Below are 22,826 nucleotides of genomic sequence, written 5' to 3'. Positions count from 1 at the left end.
GTATTTGGTCAATAACAAAAGTTTATCTCAATACTTTATTATATACCCTTTGTTGGCAATGACAGAGGTCAAACGTTTTCTGTAAGTCTTCACAAGGTTTTCACACACTGTTGATGGTATTTTGGCCCATTCCTCCATGCAGATCTCCTCTAGAGCAGTGATGTTTTGGGGCTGTTGCTGGGCAACATGGACTTTCAACTCCCTCCAAAGATGTTCTATGGGGTTGAGATCTGGAGACTGGCCAGGCCACTCCAGGACCTTGAAATGCTTCTTACGAAGCCACTCCTTCGTTTCCCGAATGGTGTGTTTGGGATCATTGTCATGCTGAAAGACCCAGCCACGTTTCATCTTCAATACCCTTGCTGATGGAAGGAGGTTTTCACTCCAAATCTCACGATGCATGGCCCCATTCATTCTTTCTTTTACACGAATCAGTCGTCCTGGTCCCTTTGCAGAAAAACAGCCCCAAAGCATGATGTTTCCAACCCCATGCTTCACAGTAGGTATGGTGTTCTTTGGATGCAACTCAGCATTCTTTGTCCTCCAAACACGACAAGTTGAGTTTTTACCAAAAAGTTATATTTTGGTTTCATCTGACCATATGACATTCTCCCAATCTTCTTCTGGATCATACAAATGCTCTCTAGAAAACTTCAGATGGGCCTGGGCATGTCCTGGCTTAAGCAGGGGGATACGTCTGGCACTGCAGGATTTGAGTCCCTGGCGGCGTAGTGTGTTACTGATGGTAGGCTTTGTTACTTTGGTCCCAGCTCTCTGCAGGTTATTCACTAGGTCCCCCTGTGTGGTTCTGGGATTTTTGCTCACCGTTCTTGTGATAATTTTGACCCCACAGGGTGAGATCTTGCATGGAGCTCCAGATCGAGGGAGATTATCAGTGGTCTTGTATATCTTCCATTTCCTAATAATTGCTCCCACAGTTGATTTCTTCAAACCAAGCTGCTTACCTATTGCAGATTCAGTCTTCCCAGCCTGGTGCAGGTCTACAATTTTGTTTCTGGTGTCCTTTCGCAGCTCTTTGGTCTTGGTCATAGTGGAGTTTGGAGTGTGACTGTTTGAGGTTGAGGACAGGTGTCTTTTATACTGATAACAAGTTCAAACAGGTGCCATTAATACAAGTAACGAGTGGGGGCAAGAGGAGCCTCTCAAAGAAGAAGTTACAGGTCTGTGAGAGCCAGAAATCTTGCTTGTTGACCAAATACTTATTTTCCACCATAATTTGCAAATAAATTCATAAAAAAATCCTACAATGTGATTTTCTGGATTTTTTTTCTCATTTTGTCTGTCATAGTTGAAGTGTACCTATGATGAAAATTACAGGCCTCTTTCATCTTTTTAAGTGGGAGAACTTGCACAATTGGTGGCTGACTAAATACCTTTTTGCCCCACTGTATATCTCACTAGGTCAGGTTTTTTAAGTGCCCAAATATCCACTATTTCTAATGTGTCCATTATTTGTGATTTCCTTAATAAGGGCACGGTGATGATAGTTTGTAGAGTGATTACCTTTGCGGTCCATTGAGGAACTTAACACTGTGTTATAATGATTTGATAATTTGTTGCCTGTAAGACGAAGTATGGATCATCCTGATTTGGACCATATAGATTAATGAGCCAGATCTTTTTTGATATTTGAGTTTCCTGTGGACAGTATATGTTATATTACTTTTCTTTAAGTCATGTAAAGACTGATCTTCTTTTTTATAATCTGCTGAACTGTTACAATTATAAATGGCTATACTTATTTCACCCCTTGCTGTCATGTCCTGACCTTAGAGATCCTTTATTCTCTATTTTTTGTTAGGTCGGGGTGTGACTAGGGTGGGCATTCTAGTTTCTTTATTTCTCGGTTGGCCTGGTATGGTTCCCAATCAAAGGCGGCTGTCTATCGTTGTCTCTGATTGGGGATCATACTTAGGCAGCCTTTTCCCACTTTTGCAGCCTTTTCCCACCTGTTGGTTGTGGGATCTTGTTTTGTGTATAGTTGCTGGTTAGCACTACATAGGTTCACGTTCGTTTCTTTCCTCTTTCTTGTTTTTTGCCGGTTCACGTTAATTAAAGATGATGAACCCAAACCAGGCTGCATTTTGGTCCAATTCTTACAACAACGATCGTGATACTTTTCTCTGTCTAATTTGACCATAATTAATGCTTTTAAAGTTACCTCCATCAGAGGTATTATGACAGTCAAAACTAGAGCTTTCAAATGTCTGATATTTAGAATTCAAGAAATGGGTTCTAGCAATATTTGTATTATTCCCTTGCCTGTTTGCCGGTGAGCCAATCCCACAGATGTTAGAAAATTGAGACAAGCTACTATGTGTGTAGTAAATCTGAGTAGGTTGATGTGTATGATATTGGAAGTGATTTAGTGAGAGTGTGTACGATGTCTGTATAAGTGTAAGGTTATAATGTGTGATTTCCAAATAAATAATAACTCCGCCAATTTGCATCGTTGAGTGTCTATTTGTGTACCATGTAGTGCGTATAGTTTTAATATTCATGATGATAATTGTAATCCATACGTATCACCGTCATATTTGCATCATAATTACCTTTAGTATCATTGAAAAACACATTCCAGCATTTCCAAAGCAATTGACGTTTCACATGAAAGAGACCTTGCATTACTCTAGAGACAGCTTCACCATAGAACAAATATATTCCGTACAATATGTTATTATTCCCTAATACCCCTATTCTGATATCTTCCCCTTGCTTGTTGTAAACATACAGTATATAAACTTGTAGACAAATACATAAAAAAAGAGACAAACAATAAACACATTAAAATATAAAACCGTTCTCGACAATAGAGAGAGAGGGAGAGAAGAGAAAAGAGAGAGAGAGTGAGAGAAGACAGCGAGATCAGGTGTGTATGTGTACTGTATGTATAAGTCAGCATGTGTAAGCGAGCATGCAATTGAGTACGTGTGTGTTCATATCCACTTCATGATGTTCAGATATTTTTACAGTTCCCATACTTTCATTTTTTCATAACCTGAAGTTCCTGTAGAATTTAGTACAGCCATGGTGTTATGGAGCTGTCTCAGAATAGCTGTCCATCTATAAAGAGTTTGTCCACAATGATAAAGGCACGCTTACTCTTCTCCCATTGTTGCCTTTGTACCGGATACAGTCTCTTATGACGTTTGTTTATCTCCCTTGGAAATTGGTCATTGAGACTAAACATTTGGTCCCTTTATGTTCCCTTCCCCTGCTTTTGATCAGCTCCTTTTGTTGGTAGTGTTCAAATGCGATGATCGGACGGGGATCCTTGGTCTTGTCGCTCTGAGCTCCAAGTCTGTGTACTCGGTGGAAAGCCACCTTGTTTACAGTCTCTAGAGGAAGAGACGGATTGCATTGATTCTCTGATCGCGAACTCTGGATTATTGGATGCATCCTCAGGAATCCCAGAAAAAAATAGATTTTCACGCAAGCTACGACTTTGTATGTCTAGTAGTGACTCCTTCGTCACCCTGTTTTCCCTGAGTAGACAATCCCTGTTGAAATCTTCAATCTACTTCAATGGTAAGTAAATCGTCCATGTCTGTTGACCTTGTTTTTCTTTTTTTTGTCAGGTTGAAGTTCTTTTGTGAGGTTGTCTTTCCATGATGGAGTATGTTGTTTTTCCATAGTGTAAAGCTGTTGGTACTCATCGATTACCCTCAGGATCTCCTTAGTATCCCGGTTGGCTCTTTACTGCAATCAGTTGTTCTACGAAAAGATAACCATGAGTCATTCCCATGACAATGACAGGTGTCCACAGTACTAGCACTCGCAGAATCCACGCAAAAAAGAAAATGGACCAGAAATTTGCAGTCCCAGCTGTAAAGGCTATCCACGTTGTGAAATCCGTAGCGACAAAACTTTAGTTCTGATTAAAATCGATTTTATGAACAAAATAATTATATTAACAACAAACCGATTGTAGACAGTACAATGTTCTATTGTGTTCTCTGATGACGTATCTGATGACGAAAAAAGCATTGCCAGCAGCACAGTTATAGTCACCAACCCTTAAAGAGATGGGTGGGGCTAAAGCTTAAGAGGGTGTGAACAATGCAGAATGGGTGTAGACAAAGAAGAGCTCTCCAGTGGGTACCAAAACATTCAAATGCATTTTTCTCAAAAGTGAGGTTACAAGATTATCAACTTTCAAAGCAGAATTACTTTCCCATTGTTCCTCATATGTAGTGTATGATATACCATTTTGTAGCTCTGTGTCTCTGCTTTATGTAAAAAACACCATTTCAAATTTTGCTACATAAGACCGAATCGAGGCGGTCAGTCACATATAGGGAATAGGATGCAATTTGGGACACATCCAATGTCTTCATTCTCTTTCACATTTAGAGTAGCAGCCAAAGTCCTATTCTTTGTCATCTAGCATGAGGTCACAGATTGAATAATGGTAAATTGTGGAGTGCAGGGGGAATGAAGGAGAATAACAGGGGAATATAGCTTGAAAAAGCATGACGCAATAACTCTCTTATTAGAATGTAATATGATTGCGTATGATGGCAGATGGCAGAGACACAGAAACACGCATGCAGATGCACCCACACACCAGGTGCGGCCGGTGCCGTTTAAGATGAGGGAGGACAATATTTTTTTATGAGCATGGCCTTATTTCTATTACAGCATATTGGATGACTGTCATTCATATCCCATTCACACAGCTCAATGTAACATCGATAGGTTCAGGCTACTACATGACACAAACATTTTCCCTATAAGCATCATGAGGTTTCCCAGATATAACTACAACCTAACCTGTGAATGAAAGTTTACAACGTATGTGCACAGGTCAAGAGAAATTTGAGTAATCAAGGTGACAGACATTGACACATTCAACACCGCCTTGCACAATCATGCCTGCATCTAGCTGATCTAGGGTGTAATCATTAGTCCAACATTTGCAAACCAGACAAATTCAGGTATGTTTATCCCAGTTTCATTCCGTTTGCTTCAGTTTAAGAAATGTTTTTCAACAGAATCGGCGGAATGAATACACCCCTGATCACACACAAACACAATTCACTTTCATAGCAGCCAACATGATCACACTGATTGTTGTATAATTCCTACTCACATCTACGTGTTTTCCTTCTCTCACCTCTTCCCTTTGCTTGTGGACTTCACTGCCACAAATCAAATGTTATTTGTCACATGCGTCGAATACAACAGGCACCTTACAGTGCAATGCTTACCTCCAAGCCTTTAATAACCAACAATGCAGTTTTAAGAGAAATATGTGTTAATTTTTTTTTTTAAATAGATAAGTAAAAAATAAGAAATAAAAGTAGAGCAGCAGTAAAATAACAATAGCGAGGCAATACACAGGAGGCACCAGTACAGAGTCAATGTGCAGGGGCACCGGTTAGTCGAGGTAATTGAGGTAACATGTACATGTAGGTAGAGTTGAAGCGACTATGCATAGTTAATAAACAGAAAATAGAAGCAGTGTAAAAGAGGGGGGGGCAATGCAATAGTCTGGGTAGCCATTTTATTAGATGTTCAGGAGTCTTATGGCTTGTGGGTAGAAGCTGTTGAGAAACCTTTTGGACCGAGACTTGGCGCTCCGGTACCGCTTGCCGCGCGGTAGAAGAGAGAACAGTCTATGACTTGGGTGGCTGGAATCTGGAATCTTTGACAGTTTTTAGGGCCAGACACCACCTGGTATAGAAGTCCTGGATGGCAGGAAGCTTGGCTCCAGTGGTGTACTGGGCTGTACGCATTACTCTCTGTAGTGCCTTGCGGTCAGAGGCCGAGCAGTTTCCATACCAGGTGATGCAACCAGTCAGGATGCTCTCGATGGTGCAGCTATAGGTTTTGTCGTGCCCTCTTCACAACTGTCTTGGTGTGCTTGGACCATGATAGTATGTTGGTGAAGTGGACACCAAGGAACTTGAAGCTCTCAACCTGCCCCACTAGAGCCCCGTCGATGAGAATGGGTGCGTGCTTGGTCCTCATTTTCCTGTTGTCCACAATCATCTCCTTTGTCTTGATCACGTTGAGGGATAAGTTGTTGTCCTGGCAACACATGACCAGGTCTCTGACCTCCTTATAGGCTGTCTCATCGTTGTCGGTGATCAAGCCTACCACTGTTGTGTCATCAGCTAACTTAATGATGGTGTTGGAGTTGTGCCTGGCCACAACACATCAGCGTTCTGTGACTAGGCAAAAAAAACTTTACAAGCCAACCTTCATATCATAACTGCTAACTGCTACACACAGGCTACATCATTGTCACCATATTAACGGCATAGTCAACATAGCTACTAGAACTAACGTGTTAGTCAACCCGTTACAAGTACAGTGTACAGTCAGCAGCAAGCAGTTTGGCAGTTACACCGGCGGGCCTCAGTGGAAATAAATTAATACAACCAAAAGCTCAACTTGACTTGGAAGAGTTCCAGTGTTGGATAGTTAAAGCCAGCTAGCTAACATAGCATCCCTCTCTGTTTGAGCCGGGTGTTTGAGTAGGCTAAATTAGCTAGCTGCATTCGCTACCAAACTAAGTGAAAGTGAAAAAGAAAGAAATGAAATCAATTTGTGCTATCTCTCTCTCTTCTCCTTAATATTTTATGAAATTAATTTATTCAAAACTGTTCAACTATTGCCTTTCTCTGTCACTTCTGCTCCCGCTCCCCCCCCCCTCCCCCCTGGCACTTGAGGTCACCAGGCTGCCCTGCATCATGCACTCCTGTCATCAATTATGCACACCTGCCTTCTCTCATCACGCGCATCAGCGATATTGGACTCACCTGGACTCACTCATCTGTTTATTACCTCCCCTATATTTGCCAGCTCCCTTGCTCTGTTTCCTGCTGACCCATTAGTTGTTTTTTGTTTGTGTTACCTGTTTGCTGACACTGTTACTCTCTAGTTCCATGTCCATTATTTATTAAATGTTTTACTCCCCGTACCTGCATTGTCTCTCCAGGGTGATTCCATGTGACATTCTCTCTCTTTGAGTCAACTACTAGTCAACCACATTTTATACACTGCAATGCTAGCTAGCTGTAGCGTATACTTTCAGTATAGATCCATTCTTTGATTCTTTGATTGGGTGGACAACATGTTGCAAGAGCTCTGATAGGTTGGAGGACGTCCTCCGGAAGTTGTAATAATTGAGTTTGAGTTTATTTTTATTTTTACAGGGACAGTGCACATTAATCAACGTTTCAGTAAAAGTGCCGGCTTTTAGCCAGTCGGCTAATTTTCAACCGCAGTCCCTGGGCAGGTTATTAAAAACAATTACAATATGGACAATAGCAACATAAGACAAGCAAGACATAGCAACATAGGACAAGCAAGACGTAGCATACAGACAGAGCAACATAGAGCAAAAAGCAGCAAGACAAAATTCATAAAAGCAACAAAGTGTTTCCACACCTCACAAGCTACAGACAACAGACAACATGGAAAGCGGCAACACACAGCTAGGGACCATGTTCACAAATCTGATTGACCTTTAGCCATGTCTTCAAGCATTTTGTGAGAGTGTGATATGTGGTGCAGTTATGTGTGTCTGATGGCAGTGTATTCCAGACATGGGAAGCTCTCACAGAGAATGCAGATTTACTAAAGGTGCTTTTCCTTAGGGGAACTATACAGTCACCTCTCATGGCAGACCTTGTGGATCTGCTGCCATATGTCTGGGTTTTCTGTTTAACAAAAATATTGAGTGGAGGGGGAGCCAGGCCATTAAGGATATTGAATACAAGACATGCGTCGGTGTATTGCACAAGATTTTCCCAACTCAAGAGCTCATGCTTTCTAAGGATGTGACAATGATGATGGCTATTGGGCTTCCTATCAAGCACTTTGAGAGCCTGTTTGTAGACAGACTGAATAGGTTTTAATGTTGTACAGCAAGCTTGGGCCCAACTAGTCAAGCAGTATGTTAAGTGGGGGAGTATCATAGAGTTGAAGTACAGTTTTGCTACCTCTGTAGTCAAACAATTTCGTATGAATCGGAAATTAGCTAGGTTGAATTTAGTTATTTGAATTACCTTTTTCACATGCTTTTTATAAGAGAGGTTGGAATCAAGTATGATGCCAAGGTACTTAAAATCGGATACCACCTGGAGCTTCTCCCCTGACACATAGACATCTGGCTCAGTAGCATCTATTGCCCTCTTTATGAAGAACATGCAAACAGTTTTTTTCACATTGAGATGCAAACACGAGTCACTGAGCCACTTTGTAACCTGGACCATTACAGTAGTGAGTTCTTGTGCAGCTTGTTGTTTGCTCTTTGCATGCACATATATCACTGTATCATCTGCATACATTTGAACTTCAGACCCAGTACAGACAGAATGCAGATCATTAATGTACAGGCTGAACAGGAGGGGCCCCAGTATTGACCCTTGGGGCACGCCCACATCATAGCTACAATAGGGCGACAGCTCATTGCTCACTCTGACACACTGAGTTCTGCCTTCAAGGTATGATTTCATCCATCTCAAGGCATCAGGGGAAAAGTTGAACTTTGACAATTTTGTGATGAGAATCTCATGGTTAACAGTATCAAAAGCCTTCCTTAGGTCCAGAAACACAGCCCCAACAGCACCCCCTTTGTCCATCTTGGACTTCACATTTTCCAGAAGAAAGCAGTTGGCCGTTTCTGTGGAGTGTTTCGCTCTGAAGCCAAACTGCATGGAGTGTAATGTGAAGGGGCTGTTGTTGAGGTGGGCAATCACTGTGTAAGTCTATGGAATGGCATGAGAACCAAGAGCCTCCTAGTTTCGGAATTGCATTTAATTTACCCAGAGGAGGATGGAAACTAGCTGTCTTCCGACTATTGCGTAGACAATAACTCAGACATGATTTCAAGTTGAATTAAAGTTTCTTGTCAATCAGGCAACCAAAATTGGACGTTGATTTGACGTTGTCAGGTTTTTACCCACTGGGCAGCTGGATATCCAGTCAGTCACTGGCAATAAACTGCTGACCAAGCAAAGCAGTCCCAGAGAGACCTGGCTGTGGACCTGCTAGGTATAACCCTCTTAGGTGTGGTCCTGTAAATACCCAACACCTACGTGTTAGTGAGGCTGACGTGCTCTCGCCCCAGGAAGTGCTGTTTCTGCTCAAAATGACAGGCCCTCTCTCTCTCCGTCACTTTCTCCTGCTTTGCCTCTCTCTTGGTTTCTTTCTGTCTCTCTCGGTCTTTCTCAGTCTCTCTCGGTCTCTATCTGTCTGCCCCCCTCGTTCTCTCGCTCCTTTCATTTTCATTGTATAAAGCAGGTTGAGCTTGTCAGGACATAGGTCAGACTCACTCACACACCGACTCCGAGAACATTACTTATGACATATCTCTAGGTGGGCACACAGGGCATTTTACTTACAGCTGACCCCTTTTGAAGCTTCCATCATTGTGTGTGTGTGCGTGTGTGTGTGTGTGTGTGTGTGTGTGTGTGTGTGTGTGTGTGTGTGTGTGTGTGTGTGTGTGTGTGTGTGTGTGTGTGTGTGTGTGTGTGTGTGTGTGTGTGTGTGTGTGTGTGTGTGTGTGTGCTTGTATGGTGTGTTTGTGTGTGAACTAGGCCCACTTAGCCATCCAACCTGCAGTTTCCTCACTGAAAACTGTGTGAGACAACTCTTTCCATGGCCATTTTATTGTATGTTACTTGCATTATTTTGTGCAATGTCTCAAGTCAAATCCTATCCAGTGGAACACACAAACACTAAACAGACACATATCCCCCTGAACATACTAAGACCATGTGTGTATATGTGTGCATGAAATGAATATGGAATGTATGTTTATAAAACAGCAGGCGAGAAGTGAAATGGCAATCTTCCAGGCGGGTTGGAAACATAGCAATGTTTCATACCAACGTTGGTCCTTACCCTCAACATGATTAATTTTGCCTGTCAGGGTGTGTTCACATGGAGAATTCCTCTCTGTTACACACACACACACACACGCACACACGCACACACGCACACACACACACGCACGCACGCACGCACGCACGCACGCACGCACACACACACACACACACACACACACACACACACACACACACACACACACACACACACACACACACACACACAGGGCAGTCCCATTTAACCCGCCTTCACGTGTATACATTAAGCTGTATAAATGAATGTATTGGAGTCACTAACTTAATGCTCTGTTTGTCATAGCATATACGTATCTACGCTGTTGCTATCTATTTGTGGTTCACCAGAATGTAAACAACCATATAGAGGAATATACAGTGCCACATGTAGGAATATTTACATTATAAATGCTTTATAACTGGGTTTCAGTAAGTAAGAGAATAAAACGTTTGTCATGGGCTGCGTTTCAAATGGCATCCTTTTCCCATTATAGTGTGTTGTTTTGTATGCCATTTTGGGACACATCCACCAGTGTAACTTTCCATTGTAGTGTTTAGGTGCTCAATAGAGGGACAACGATTAGGGCGTACACACACACACACACACACACACACACACACACACACACACACACACACACACACACACACACACACACACACACACACACACACACACACACACACACACACACACACACAGAGGATGTAGTCTTGAGGCAGTCCCAAGGTAATAGCGATTAGTTGTGTCAGGGGTAAATGATGACCCTCTAGACCAGGGTTCCCAAACTCGGTCTGGGGGCCCCCGGTGGGTGCACATTTTGTTTTTGCCCTAACACCACACAGAGAATTCAGAAAATAACCAACTCATCATCAAGCTTTGATTATTTGAATCAGCTGTGTAGTGCTACGGTAAAAACCAAAGGCACCCATGGGAGGGGCCCCAGGACCGGGAAACCCTGATCTAGAGAGGTGTAGAGTACCCCTGTGCCTGGGGCGGGATCTAACCGTGTGTGTGTGCATCTGAGTGTTTGCGTATTGTGTGTGTGCGTGCATGCGTTTGTGTGCTGTCAAAGCAATGGCCAAGTCACGACATAAAACACATGATTAGCTTTCATATATTGTCGTCTTTGAATGATCAGGTCCAATGTTAGGCTGATTTGATTTGCTAAAGAATGGATTGTATGTTTTTTTGTTTAGATCATGGATTTAAGTTGTCTCTGTTTACCCTACCATAGATTTAAATAAGTTAAATATGTTGTTTAAAGGCAACACAATCATTAGGATGTTCATCTGAAATAAAATTGATGTCATTGATCCAATTTTGTATAACTCTTCATATTTCCTCCCTCTCCATCTCTCTCTCTCTCTCTGTCACTTTCCCTTCTCTCTCTCCTTTCTTTCTCTCTCCCTCCTCCCTCCATCTCCTCTTCTCTCCTCACCCCCTCTCTTTGTCCTCTCTCTCGCTCCCTTCTCCCATAGCTATCAAGATGAAGATCAAAGAAGTGAAGAAAGAGAAGGGCGACCGTAAACTCATCGCTGCCCAGAAGAAGAAGAAGGTGCTCAAGATGGGTGTCCTGCGTAAGAAGGACTTGAAGAAACTGACACTGTACATAAAGAACGGAGCCAACTGCCCCTGTGCTCAGCTCGACAGTCTTGGCAGTAACTTCCTCATCATGGGTCGTAAGGTGGACCAGCAGCTGCTGCTCATGTCCATCCACAAATGGGAGAAGAAAAGCAAGGAGTTGAAGTTTGCCATCAAGTATATGAAGAGTCATCAGTGTCCCACCTATCATACTGTCTTCCAGTGACCTTAGTGATACAACAATCACAACCATACTCCCAGTCTTCCCCAGTTGTCCCCCCCTCTCCCGTCTATCCTTCCATTGTCCTACCTATCATACTTTTTTGCTATGACACTGTGGAGATGTATCCTTCATATCCAGTGGTTTTGTGATGCCTGTAGAAGTGGGTATACTCTAATTCTGCCAAAAATATTCCCAAATGGCCTGCCCGTCAAAGGAAAGGCAAAAAATATATATATTTTCCTATAGTTTTTATGTATTTTCCTATAGATTTTTCAGGTTTTCACTCTCAGAATCACACTTTTTTTATATATAGAAAAACAAATGTATGTTCTAAGTCCACGATAATGCTTAACCACATCCGTGGACCATTTTTGAGGCATGGGAAAATTGTAATAAAATATTTTTGGCAGGTAGTAGTTGCCCATTAATTCAGTTGTGCACCTAGCAAGATACCCTTTATGCACTACAAATGCAAAATACAGTAACTACATATTTTTTGACTGTATGATCCGTCTTCAAAGTATTTTTCTGTCGAGACAGACAGCATTCTCTGATACTCAATGATATCTTCTGATCAACTGGTTGGTTCTTGTGTCAGGAAACTTAATTCCACATTAATCAGATAATATACTTAGCCATTAGAATGGATCAAAGACTTTTGAACAAATTCGTAGTTACTGCATTTTACCTTTGTAGGGCGGAATTTGGCTAGTGGTGTTTCTGTACTGTACAATATCCTACATGTGATGGCAGAGTTTGTAAAACAAATGCCCTCCCAATTGATACAAATCATCATGGTATCATTCTACCAGGTAGGCCTACTTTGTAATCAACATTTAATTGGAAAGGATTTTTGCCAGACATTTTCATTCAAACAGCGCATGATGACTGAATTGCACACCAATTTCGGACCCCACTTTTTCAATATCTGGTTTGCATACACATTGTTGCCTTAGTTCGCATTTACTGGTAGATATCAAAAGTTGAACCGTCTTTCCAACCTATGCTACTAACCGATGTCGTTCTTCTGTGAGCTGCTCCATGAAACAACCAGTTAACAGCTGCGCACTCTTGCTGTTTGCTCTGAAACTAGGCTGTGTACAGCTCACATGTGAATATACACCATATTTACAAAAGTATTTAGACATCCCTTCAAATGAGTGAATTTGGGTATTTCAGCCACACCCACTGCCGACTGGTGTATAAAATCGAGCACACTTCCACGCAATCTCCATAGACAAACAGTGGCAGTTGAATGGCCTTACTGAAGAGCTCAGTGACTTTCAACGTGGCACGGTCATCGGATGCTACCTTTCCAACAAGTCAGTTGGTCAAATGTCTGCCCTGCTCAAGCTAAGTAAGTGCTGTTATTGTGAAGTGGAAACATCTAGGAGCAACAATGGCTCAGCCACGAAGTGGTCGACCACACAAGCTCACATAATGGGACTGCTGAGTGCTGAAGCGCGTAGCACTGTCCTCTGTTGCAACACTCACTACTGAGTTCCAAACTGCCCCTGGAAGCAACATCAGCACAAGAATTGTTCTTTGTCTAGGCCTCTTAGTTCAAGGGAAAGGAAGTTTTAACACTACAACATACAATGACATTCTAAACATCTCTGTGCTTCCAACTTTGTGGCAACAGTTTGGGGAAGGTCCTTTTCTGTTTCAACATGACTATGCCCCCACACACAAAGCGAGGTCCATACGCAAATGGTTTGTCGTGATCAGTGTGGAAGGACTTGACTGGCCTGCACAGAGCATCCCCATCAAACACCTTTGGGATGAATTGGAATGGCTGTGAGCCAGGCCTAATCATCCAACATCAGTGCTCAACCTCACTAATGTTCTTGTGGCTTAATGGAAGGAGGTCCAGCAGCAATGTTCCAACATCTAGTGGAAAGGCTTCCCAGAAGAGTGGAGGCTGTTATAGCAGCAAAGGGGGATCAACTCCATATTAATGCTCATGATTTTGGAATGAGATGTTCAACGAGCAGGTGTCCACATACTTTTGGTCATGTAATGTATTTCACGTGCCTTGCATTTGTGTAGGATACTTTGTGCATGATTTCTTTATTGTACTACATAATTGATCCGATGTATACCGCCATTATACTAGAAGTACACTCATTAAAATGTGAGGGTAGAGGCCTCCCGGGTGGCACAGTGGTCTAAGGCACTGCATCGCAGTGCTAGCTGTGCCACCAGACATTCTGGGTTTGAGCCCAGGCTCTGTCACAGCCGGCCGTGACCGGGAGATCCATGGGGCGATGCACAATTGGCCCAGCGCCATCCGGATTAGGATTGTATTTCGGAGGATGCAAGGCTCTTGACCTTTGCCTCTCCCACGTCCGTACAGGAATTGCAGCAATGAGACAGGACTGTAACTACTACCAATTGGATACCATGAAATTGTGGAGAAAAAAGGGGTAAAAAAGAAGTGAGGGTATGCAGTGCCCATAGGGGATTAAGAAGTGAGGGTATGCAGTGCCCATAGGGGATTAAGAAGTGAGGGTATGCAGTGCCCATAGGGGATTAAGAAGTGAGGGTATGCAGTGCCCATAGGGTATTAAGAAGTGAGGGTATGCAGTGCCCATAGGGGATTAAGAAGTGAGGGTATGCAGTGCCCATAGGGGATTAAGAAGTGAGGGTATGCAGTGCCCATAGGGGATTAAGAAGTGAGGGTATGCAGTGCCCATAGGGTATTAAGAAGTGAGGGTATGCAGTGCCCATAGGGGATTAAGAAGTGAGGGTATGCAGTGCCCATAGGGGATTAAGAAGTGAGGGTATGCAGTGCCCATAGGGGATTAAGAAGTGAGGGTATGCAGTGCCCATAGGGGATTAAGAAGTGAGGGTATGCAGTGCCCATAGGGGATTAAGAAGTGAGGGTATGCAGTGCCCATAGGGTATTAAGAAGTGAGGGTATGCAGTGCCCATAGGGGATTAAGAAGTGAGGGTATGCAGTGCCCATAGGGGATTAAGAAGTAGGGGTATGCAGTGCCCATAGGGGATTAAGAAGTGAGGGTATGCAGTGCCCATAGGGTATTAAGAAGTGAGGGTATGCAGTGCCCATAGGGGATTAAGAAGTGAGGGTATGCAGTGCCCATAGGGGATTAAGAAGTGAGGGTATGCAGTGCCCATAGGGGATTAAGAAGTGAGTGTACTTCCACTGACATTTTTTCGGGTATACGGCGTATACCTGGGGATACCCTCCACTAAGCCACTGTTCATATCTCACAAATACCTCTATTAGTATCGGATTAGTATTCCCATCTAGTCTGGTCCCAGATCTCTTTGTGCTCTTGCGAACTCCATTTCTGTCCTTGTCAAGCCAAAATGACAATGAGTTGGGCATGATACCACAAACAGACTGGCACTCGGGCTACTTCTCACCTGGCTATCTATCCCTCATTCTCACCCAAGTCTCCCCAGTCTCTCTCCCAAGTCTCGCCCAGTCTCACACCAGTCTCCCACATATCCCACCATGCTCTAGAAAACACCCTCCATGCCCCTCGGCTCCAGAACCCTCCAGATCCTCTAGAACCCTCCAGACCCCTCCAGACCCTCTAGACCCCTCCAGACCCTCCAGACCATCCAGACCACTAGTCCAAACATTGAACCTTTTTGTGGCCCAATCTCCTTTCTGCTACCCACCCACCCCATGTAGACTATTCTGATAACTCACTCCCTAGCACCTACCATACAGTAGCACTTTCTCTAGCCCCTTCCCTTTCTCTAGACCCTACCCTAGCCCCTACCCTACAGTAGCACTATTTTATACCTGCCCTGAGAGCCCCAAAGAAACCCAGACGTTCCTGTTTTTGAGATGGTTACTACAGATTTTTGATACAGGGGTGGTGGTGTTACTAACCTGCCATATATTGGAGTCAGCGTTTATCACAGTCACAAGGTGACGGGATCCTCCAAGACACTATGAGATTGTTAGATCCTATAAATAGAACAATCACATGTATATTTTACAGTTGTCCTCTTATCATTATGATGATAGCAGAGGGGGTTAGTAAAAAGTATGGTAAGACTTGCACAGATTGCGGTAAGGACAATGCTTTTGGTGCTTTGAATGATTTTATAATTCTTCAAAAGAATGCAGACATTGGAGTAAAGCAAGCTTCAAGATTTATTAATAGTCGAAAGGGAGAGTTTATGCTTTTGAGAAAAAGGGGTAAGAGAAAATGCATGTGTAAAGTTTGAATTAACGGTTGTGCCCTTAGCAAGCTGTTTGTTTGTTCAGTAGACACTGAAATAGACAAGCTACCTGTCTGTCCAGAGTGGATATATAAAGTTAGTTAGCTGCTGATGACACCTTATTTGAATGTTCTGTCATACGCTCAAAATCATGACTGAGCAGGATCAGGTATTTCCTGAAAATACAGACGTTGCAAAATTCCAAGGTTTTTCAGAAAACATGATTGGAGGATATCCACATGTCCTTTCTATTCCCTCCCGATTCCAGGAATTTTTCAACCAGGATTTCTAGAAATCCAAGGAATTTGGGGAAAGTTATCGGAATTTTGCAGGCCTACACAGAAACATTATGGAATATTCAAATAACATGTTTCCATTCCTTGTTATGTTTCTCATTTTGTGTAGAAAATAATGAAAAAGTTAATTAAACGAAAAAAATATAATAATAGGTTGTTATCAAAAATATCAAAAAGAAGATGGATGTATGAATTCCTAGAAAGAAGAAGAAGATATGGATTGATGGATTGATGCTGCCACTGACTATCATACAGAGCAGGCTGCATTGGGACCATAAGCCTACTCCTCAGAAAGAGATATATAGAGAGAAGGATACTAAATCTGAGAACAGAAAGAAAAAGAAGAGAGGCCAGAGAGAGAGAGACTCATTATGGAATAAAACTACCCATTGGGTGGTGAACTCTCTGGTTCTCACTATGTTTCACTATCACTATTGAAAAATTTCACTTTTTAGTAACGCTTGATTTTACGGCTCTCTAGTTACCAGGTATTTACCTATGTATTAAAATATATTGTGAGAACATATCGGTTAATTTGGGAATTGAGTGTAATATAGACCAGAGAGTACCTTATGTTAGAAGAAATGTCACATTACATTACCAGATGACAATTCCAGTGGTAAAAGGACTGTAAAGGGACAGCATTCAACTTTAAAACAAAAAAATGAATTTGTTATAATTTGCTTGAATTATACTTTATGGTACGGTACACCAAGAATCAAGGATCATATACAGACATAGCACTTGAATTCATGAAAAGATGAATTTCACTTAGGCAGTTATGTTTTTAACCCTTTAAAACTTTAAGTAGTTCTGTTACTGAACCACTTTTTATTGTTTTGCAAAAGTAAATAAATTAAAATATAAAATAAAATATAGTTGACATTTTTATAAAGATAACTATCTTAATGGTGCCATTTATTTTCAAACCAAAAGATATATGTGATTTTGTCATTCACTATCTAATGTTGTTTACTCTATGGAACTTTTAGGCATTTTTGTTTGCTTCTCTTTCTACATTTCTAATACTAACTCAAGTCTAAGATGGGAGAAGATAGTAAAACAAGGGACCACACACACACACAACAGCCTCTGTCTCAGAGGGCTAAGTCACCTTTTCTAAGTGCCCTTTCTCCACTAGCGATCATGTGGGTGTCCTCCTTCTCCGGTCCTTGTATGTGAGTGTGTATGTGTGTGCGTTTCCTCCCACGTTCCAGCCTGTCTCCTCAGTAGCAGGTCTGAATATGTCTGGAGGAGCTCCAGACAGCCCAGCACAACGCCCAGCTCTCCCCAGCCCACACTGCCTCTAATAAGGCTACACACAGACAAGTCCCCCCAGGCTGGAGCTGCTACCCGGGTCAAGGAGAGGGAGGGAGAGAGAGAGACAAAGAGAGACAGAGAGAGAGATAGAGAGAGCGAGATAGAGAGAAATAAATAAATAAAGAGAGAGAGAGGGAAAGCGAGAGAAAGAAAAAGGGAGAGATAAAGAGAGAGAGAGAGATATGATTCCAACAGACAGAGGCTGCATTTCTGACACACTAAAACGAACACACACAAATACACATACAATAACAAACACTCAAATTAGTTGATAGTTCACACATTCTCCAAATACATTCTTAGACAATGCTGTACTGTATTTGTATGAGATATAAAAACCTTCCTCTGTTGAACCGTCTCTCGAACCACTGAAACACCCAGGAGGGGAGGAAGAGACAGAGAGTGATGGAGGAGAGAGCGATAGAGGGAGAAAGAGAGAGAAGGGGGAGGGAGAGAGAGAAAGAGTGAGAGAGAGAGAGAGAGACAGACAGACAGACAGACAGACAGACAGACAGACAGACAGACAGACAGACAGACAGACAGACAGACAGACAGACAGACAGACAGACAGACAGACAGACAGACAGACAGACAGAGAGCTAGCAAGGGAGAGGGACAAGAGAGAGAGGGAGAAGGAGATGTAGATAGACAGGAGATGGGACACTGCCAGAAAGTCTATCTTCACCTCCTCAAAGGTCACTTAGCGTGACTAATGAGGGCCTGACGAGGGACCCAGGACACAGACAGGAGCCAGCTTTGTCCCCTGGTCCCCTTGACACACACATGCACACAAGCACATGTGCACGTGCATACGCACAAAGACACACAAACACACTCACAAGGATGCATATCCACACGCACGTAGACACACAAACACACAAACACACACACACAGACATGGCCAATATAAAACTAATTCAGATCCCCCATCAGCTTCTGTCAGACTGTCAAGCCTGGCTGATGTCCTCCACCCTGCCTTCCCAACAAGATCTCACACTGACATGGTTCAGTATTCAATGTTTGTTCAGACGGGGGATAATCATCCAGTTTTGACAGTTAATTTGAGGCATTAATTCTGAATGGTTACAATAAGGGTTGAGGTTTCGGATAGGGTTAAAACAAACATAACAAAAAACTCAGGAAGTGCATGTTGCAGATATAATGAATAGACCAAACACAATCTCCTGTACCATTCCAATCTATCTGACAGGAGATCAAATTTCTATCTGAACATTCTGTATATATCCTTTCTCCTGAACAGACCCCAGCTGTAGATAATCAAGTCATACCAATCAACCAATGATATTTTTACAGATAAGTACAAATAAATTGTGACACTAAACTACAGTATGCCTCTTTCAACATGCCACTGAAAAGGTTGAAAGCTGTAATACATTTTATGATGCCTGAAAATACTGCAGAGAAATTCAAAGAAATGTGCAAACATTGCAGGCAGGGAGTTGGATGCTCAACAAAAACAACATAGAACATCTTTGTCTATCTGAGTGTTCTTATTTCAAACACACAGTAAACCATATTTAAAGGGATGATTTAATCAGACAAATGAACATGATTTCCCACCCACGTTGGCTGTCAAGAAGGCAGTTTTCTATATTTAGTTCCCTTAGACACTTAATGGCTATATTTTAACTGTTACTGTTAGCATTATTAATAACAGTTATTGCGCCTGTGTAACAACACTGTAATCACTTTTAGAGCACAATGTTATTAGTATGCTGTTACAGAATACTTGGGTAATTAAATTGCATAGCAATGAGCCGAGAGATTTTGAAACTACTGTGCACAAGATTAGTGATTGTACCTTATTCCACTGGTGTAATAACTCCCTTATTTTGCAAATATAAACCAATATCTAAAGTCTTATTTAATAACCATGTTGCTATTGTAGTAATCACAAGGTTACTACATATATGGTATATTGTATATGTATGTTATATGAACTTGATGTCCAGTGTTACCTTACGTTTCACTCATTAAGAAAATGTATTTTAGACAAGCGTTCCAACTCCAATGTTGAGATGAGTCCATGTCCCTCACGAACAATTGCCGAGATGTACCTAAATGCCTGATTGATTTACATTTGTATCCCTTTCCGTTATTTAGGTACACGTGAATGTTTGCCATGTTTTATTTGATTCAATCATGAACTTTTTAATGATAGGCTATATATTAAGATTCATACCTGAAAGTCGTACAAACCATGTGATAATCATCATGTATCTAGAATACCCAAACTAATTGTTGTAGTTTTTGTGTTCTTTATCAAATATTTCGCAGCCTTCAAATAACTACATTGTTTTTTTCTGAGAGGTATTCAAAATACGTTATTTTAAACCAATTCATTAAAAAGCCATTATCTGTGCTTTAAGATATGATTTGTTTTTCTGAGACCTGTATATGAATATCAAAGGAAATACTTGCATTCAGTGGATTCTCTACATGTTCCACTACCTTTTGACTACCTTGAGTATTTGAAAATGTGATGTTTTCAAATAAACTATAAAATACAAATATTTTCTACACAGGTCTGAAGCACACTCAAACTCACACGCACACACCTACCCACTCAAACAAACACATACACACACATCATGAGAATAGGTCCTTTATGTCTTTATTGATGTGCAGTGATAAGTGGAACATTTTTCACAGTTGATTAGAGCCTTTCTGTCTGCTTGTGTCTGTTTACAAACATACACAGACGCACACACACACAGATACGCACACACACAGATACACACACACACATGCACACACAGACGCACAAACACACAGACACACACACAGACGCACACACACACAGATACACACACACACATGCACACACAGACGCACACACACGCACACACAGACGCACATGTATTACAACTTGATCTAGAGAGAGTGTTTGCTTAGAGTCCTGGATTTATAACAAAGCCAATTTGAAAGGCCTAGGGAAAGGATAGTAATATATTCCAATCCAGACACAATAGTCAGAAAACAAGCACACACTCATGTATACACACACACTAACACACACACACAAGTATGTTCCTGCTTGGTTGCTGCTTGGGCCACTGGCCGCAGACACAATCGTTTTCCATGTCAAGGTGGATAGGAAGAGAAGGGAGATTGAAAGGTCCAATCTAGAGAGAGAAATACACACAAATAAACACACACACACAAATAAACACATGAACCCACAAACACACAAAGACACACAGTGGGAGGTCATTAGGAGTGGCCTCTATGATTGTCGTCAACTTTGACCTGTGAGGCCATGACAGCGTAGGGAGTGTTGTGTCACTGTGAGAACACTACAGATTTCCCAATTGCTAAAACACAATTTTGCAAACTAGGTTTTATCTAAATACTTAACACAACAAAACCACACCCCCAAACTGCAAAATACCTCATATATGAAAAATGAATCAAACGTTTGCACGAAATGGCACAAACTTCATTCATATTACCAGATTTTTGTCAAACCAACTACACACTGTTGGGCATAATGAAAAGCACTCTCATCTTTAGTATGCTTTGCCATAATACTAGAATAGTTCAAATTGTTGAAAATTCTTCAGATGCACAGAAATATTTGCAGATACACACACATGCTGTTGAAAAATGTATTTCTTTATTTTTCACCAAACAAGTCAGTGCAACATATGCACAGCAGATATATTTACATTGGATTGAACAAAAATATGCTCACAAAAAAACAGTAAACTGAAAAAGAAAATTGCAGAAAAAATGTGCAGAAAAATATGTAGAAAAAAAGAGGCAACAAAAATAATTAGGCAGCATCTTGCCGCACAGCTGGGTGTGGCCACAACGCCTCGTCCACATCACAGGCAATATCTTCCCTTGCCAGATATCGAGGGAAGAAGCGCCTTGAGTGCCTTATCCATCCCGGAATCGCACCCACATCAATCTCATCACATGCCTCTTCCATAGCCTGCACAAGAGGCCTGTGCACAAAGGGCTGCCGGTCGTATACCTTCCACCGCCATGCCGAAAATAACTCTTCTATGGGGTTCAGAAATGGTGAGTATGGTGGGAGGTATTGCACAAGAAATGGTGGGTGGTCAATAAACCAGTTTTGGACTGGGGCTGCTCGATGAACGCTCATGTTGTCCCATACTACAACGTACCGGGTTCTTTGATGGTCCGCATCAATTCATACGCTCTGGTGGTATGAGAATGTTGTGGAGTCTGTCCAGAAATGTGAGAATATGGGCTGTGTTGTATGGTCCAAGGTTGGCATGACGGTGGAGGACACCATGCGTATTGGAGATGGCAGCGCACTGTGTGATGTTCCCAACCACGTTGGCCAGGAACATCTATAATGGCTCTGTGGCCAATGATGTTTCTCCCCCTTCTTCTGGTCTTTGCTTGGTTGAACCGAGCCTCATCTATGAAGATTAACTCATGTGGGATTGCATGAGCATCCATTTCCAGTACTCCCTGAAAACAAAGAACAAAAGCAGTCAATATTGTGTTATCCAGTACACTGGGAAACAATGTTGCGTGTAGTGTACTGCAGTCAATATTGTACTTACATCCACATATGCTTGTCTGACCTCTTTGTTTCTTTGAGAGATTCTCTCAAATGGCACCTTATAAAGTTGTTTCATTCTGATTTGGTTTCGCTTGAGAATGCGAGCCAATGTGGACAGACTGACTTGTTGAATGTTGTTGAATATGGTGTTGTCTTGGATGATGTGGCATTGAATTTCTCATAATCTGAATCCATTATTTTCCAAAACCAAGTTTACAATGTTAGCTTCCTGTACCCTGGTGAACACTTGGCCCCTTCCTCCACCATGGTTGCCTCTCTCAGCCCTTTAGAAAAACCAAAAACCAAAAATATAAGTCTTGGACAATGCAGCCTTGTAACGGCGTTCTTCATTTGTTGAAAGAGAGTCGGACCAAAATGCAGCATGGTGGTTACTCATGTCTTTAATATAGAAGATAGCGATACATGCAATAACTTAAATAAATACAAAACATCAAACGGAACGTGAAAACTAATTACAGCCTATCTGGTGAACACTACACAGAGACAGGAACAATCACCCACAAAATACAAAGTGAAACCCAGGCTACCTAAATACGGTTCCCAATCAGAGACAACAAGAATCACCTGACTCTGATTGAGAACCGCCTCAGGCAGCCAAACCTATGCAACACCCCTACTCAGCCGCAATCCCAATAACTACAAAACCCCAATACGAAATACAATAACATAAACCCATGTCACACCCTGGCCTGACCAACTAATTAAATAAAACACAAAATACTAAGACCAAGGCGTGACA

General features: G+C 42.0%; 1 protein-coding gene across 1 annotated transcript in view; it reads left to right on the top strand.

Annotated features, from left to right (window-relative positions):
- The window catches only part of sfrp5 (secreted frizzled-related protein 5), a 47,261-nt gene extending 30,176 nt beyond the window's left edge, over positions 1 to 17,085 (top strand). The window contains exon 3 of the mRNA XM_064933897.1: positions 11,361 to 17,085. Within this exon, the coding sequence (XP_064789969.1) occupies positions 11,361 to 11,689 (329 nt within the window). The 3' untranslated portion in view covers positions 11,690 to 17,085. The remainder of the gene's footprint in view (positions 1 to 11,360) is intronic.
- The last annotated feature ends 5,741 nt before the right edge of the window (positions 17,086 to 22,826 follow it).

The sequence above is a fragment of the Oncorhynchus masou genome, chromosome 24 (genome assembly GCF_036934945.1).
Source record: "Oncorhynchus masou masou isolate Uvic2021 chromosome 24, UVic_Omas_1.1, whole genome shotgun sequence".
NCBI lineage: Eukaryota > Metazoa > Chordata > Actinopteri > Salmoniformes > Salmonidae > Oncorhynchus > Oncorhynchus masou.
This window is presented reverse-complemented; position numbering and strand designations above follow the sequence as displayed.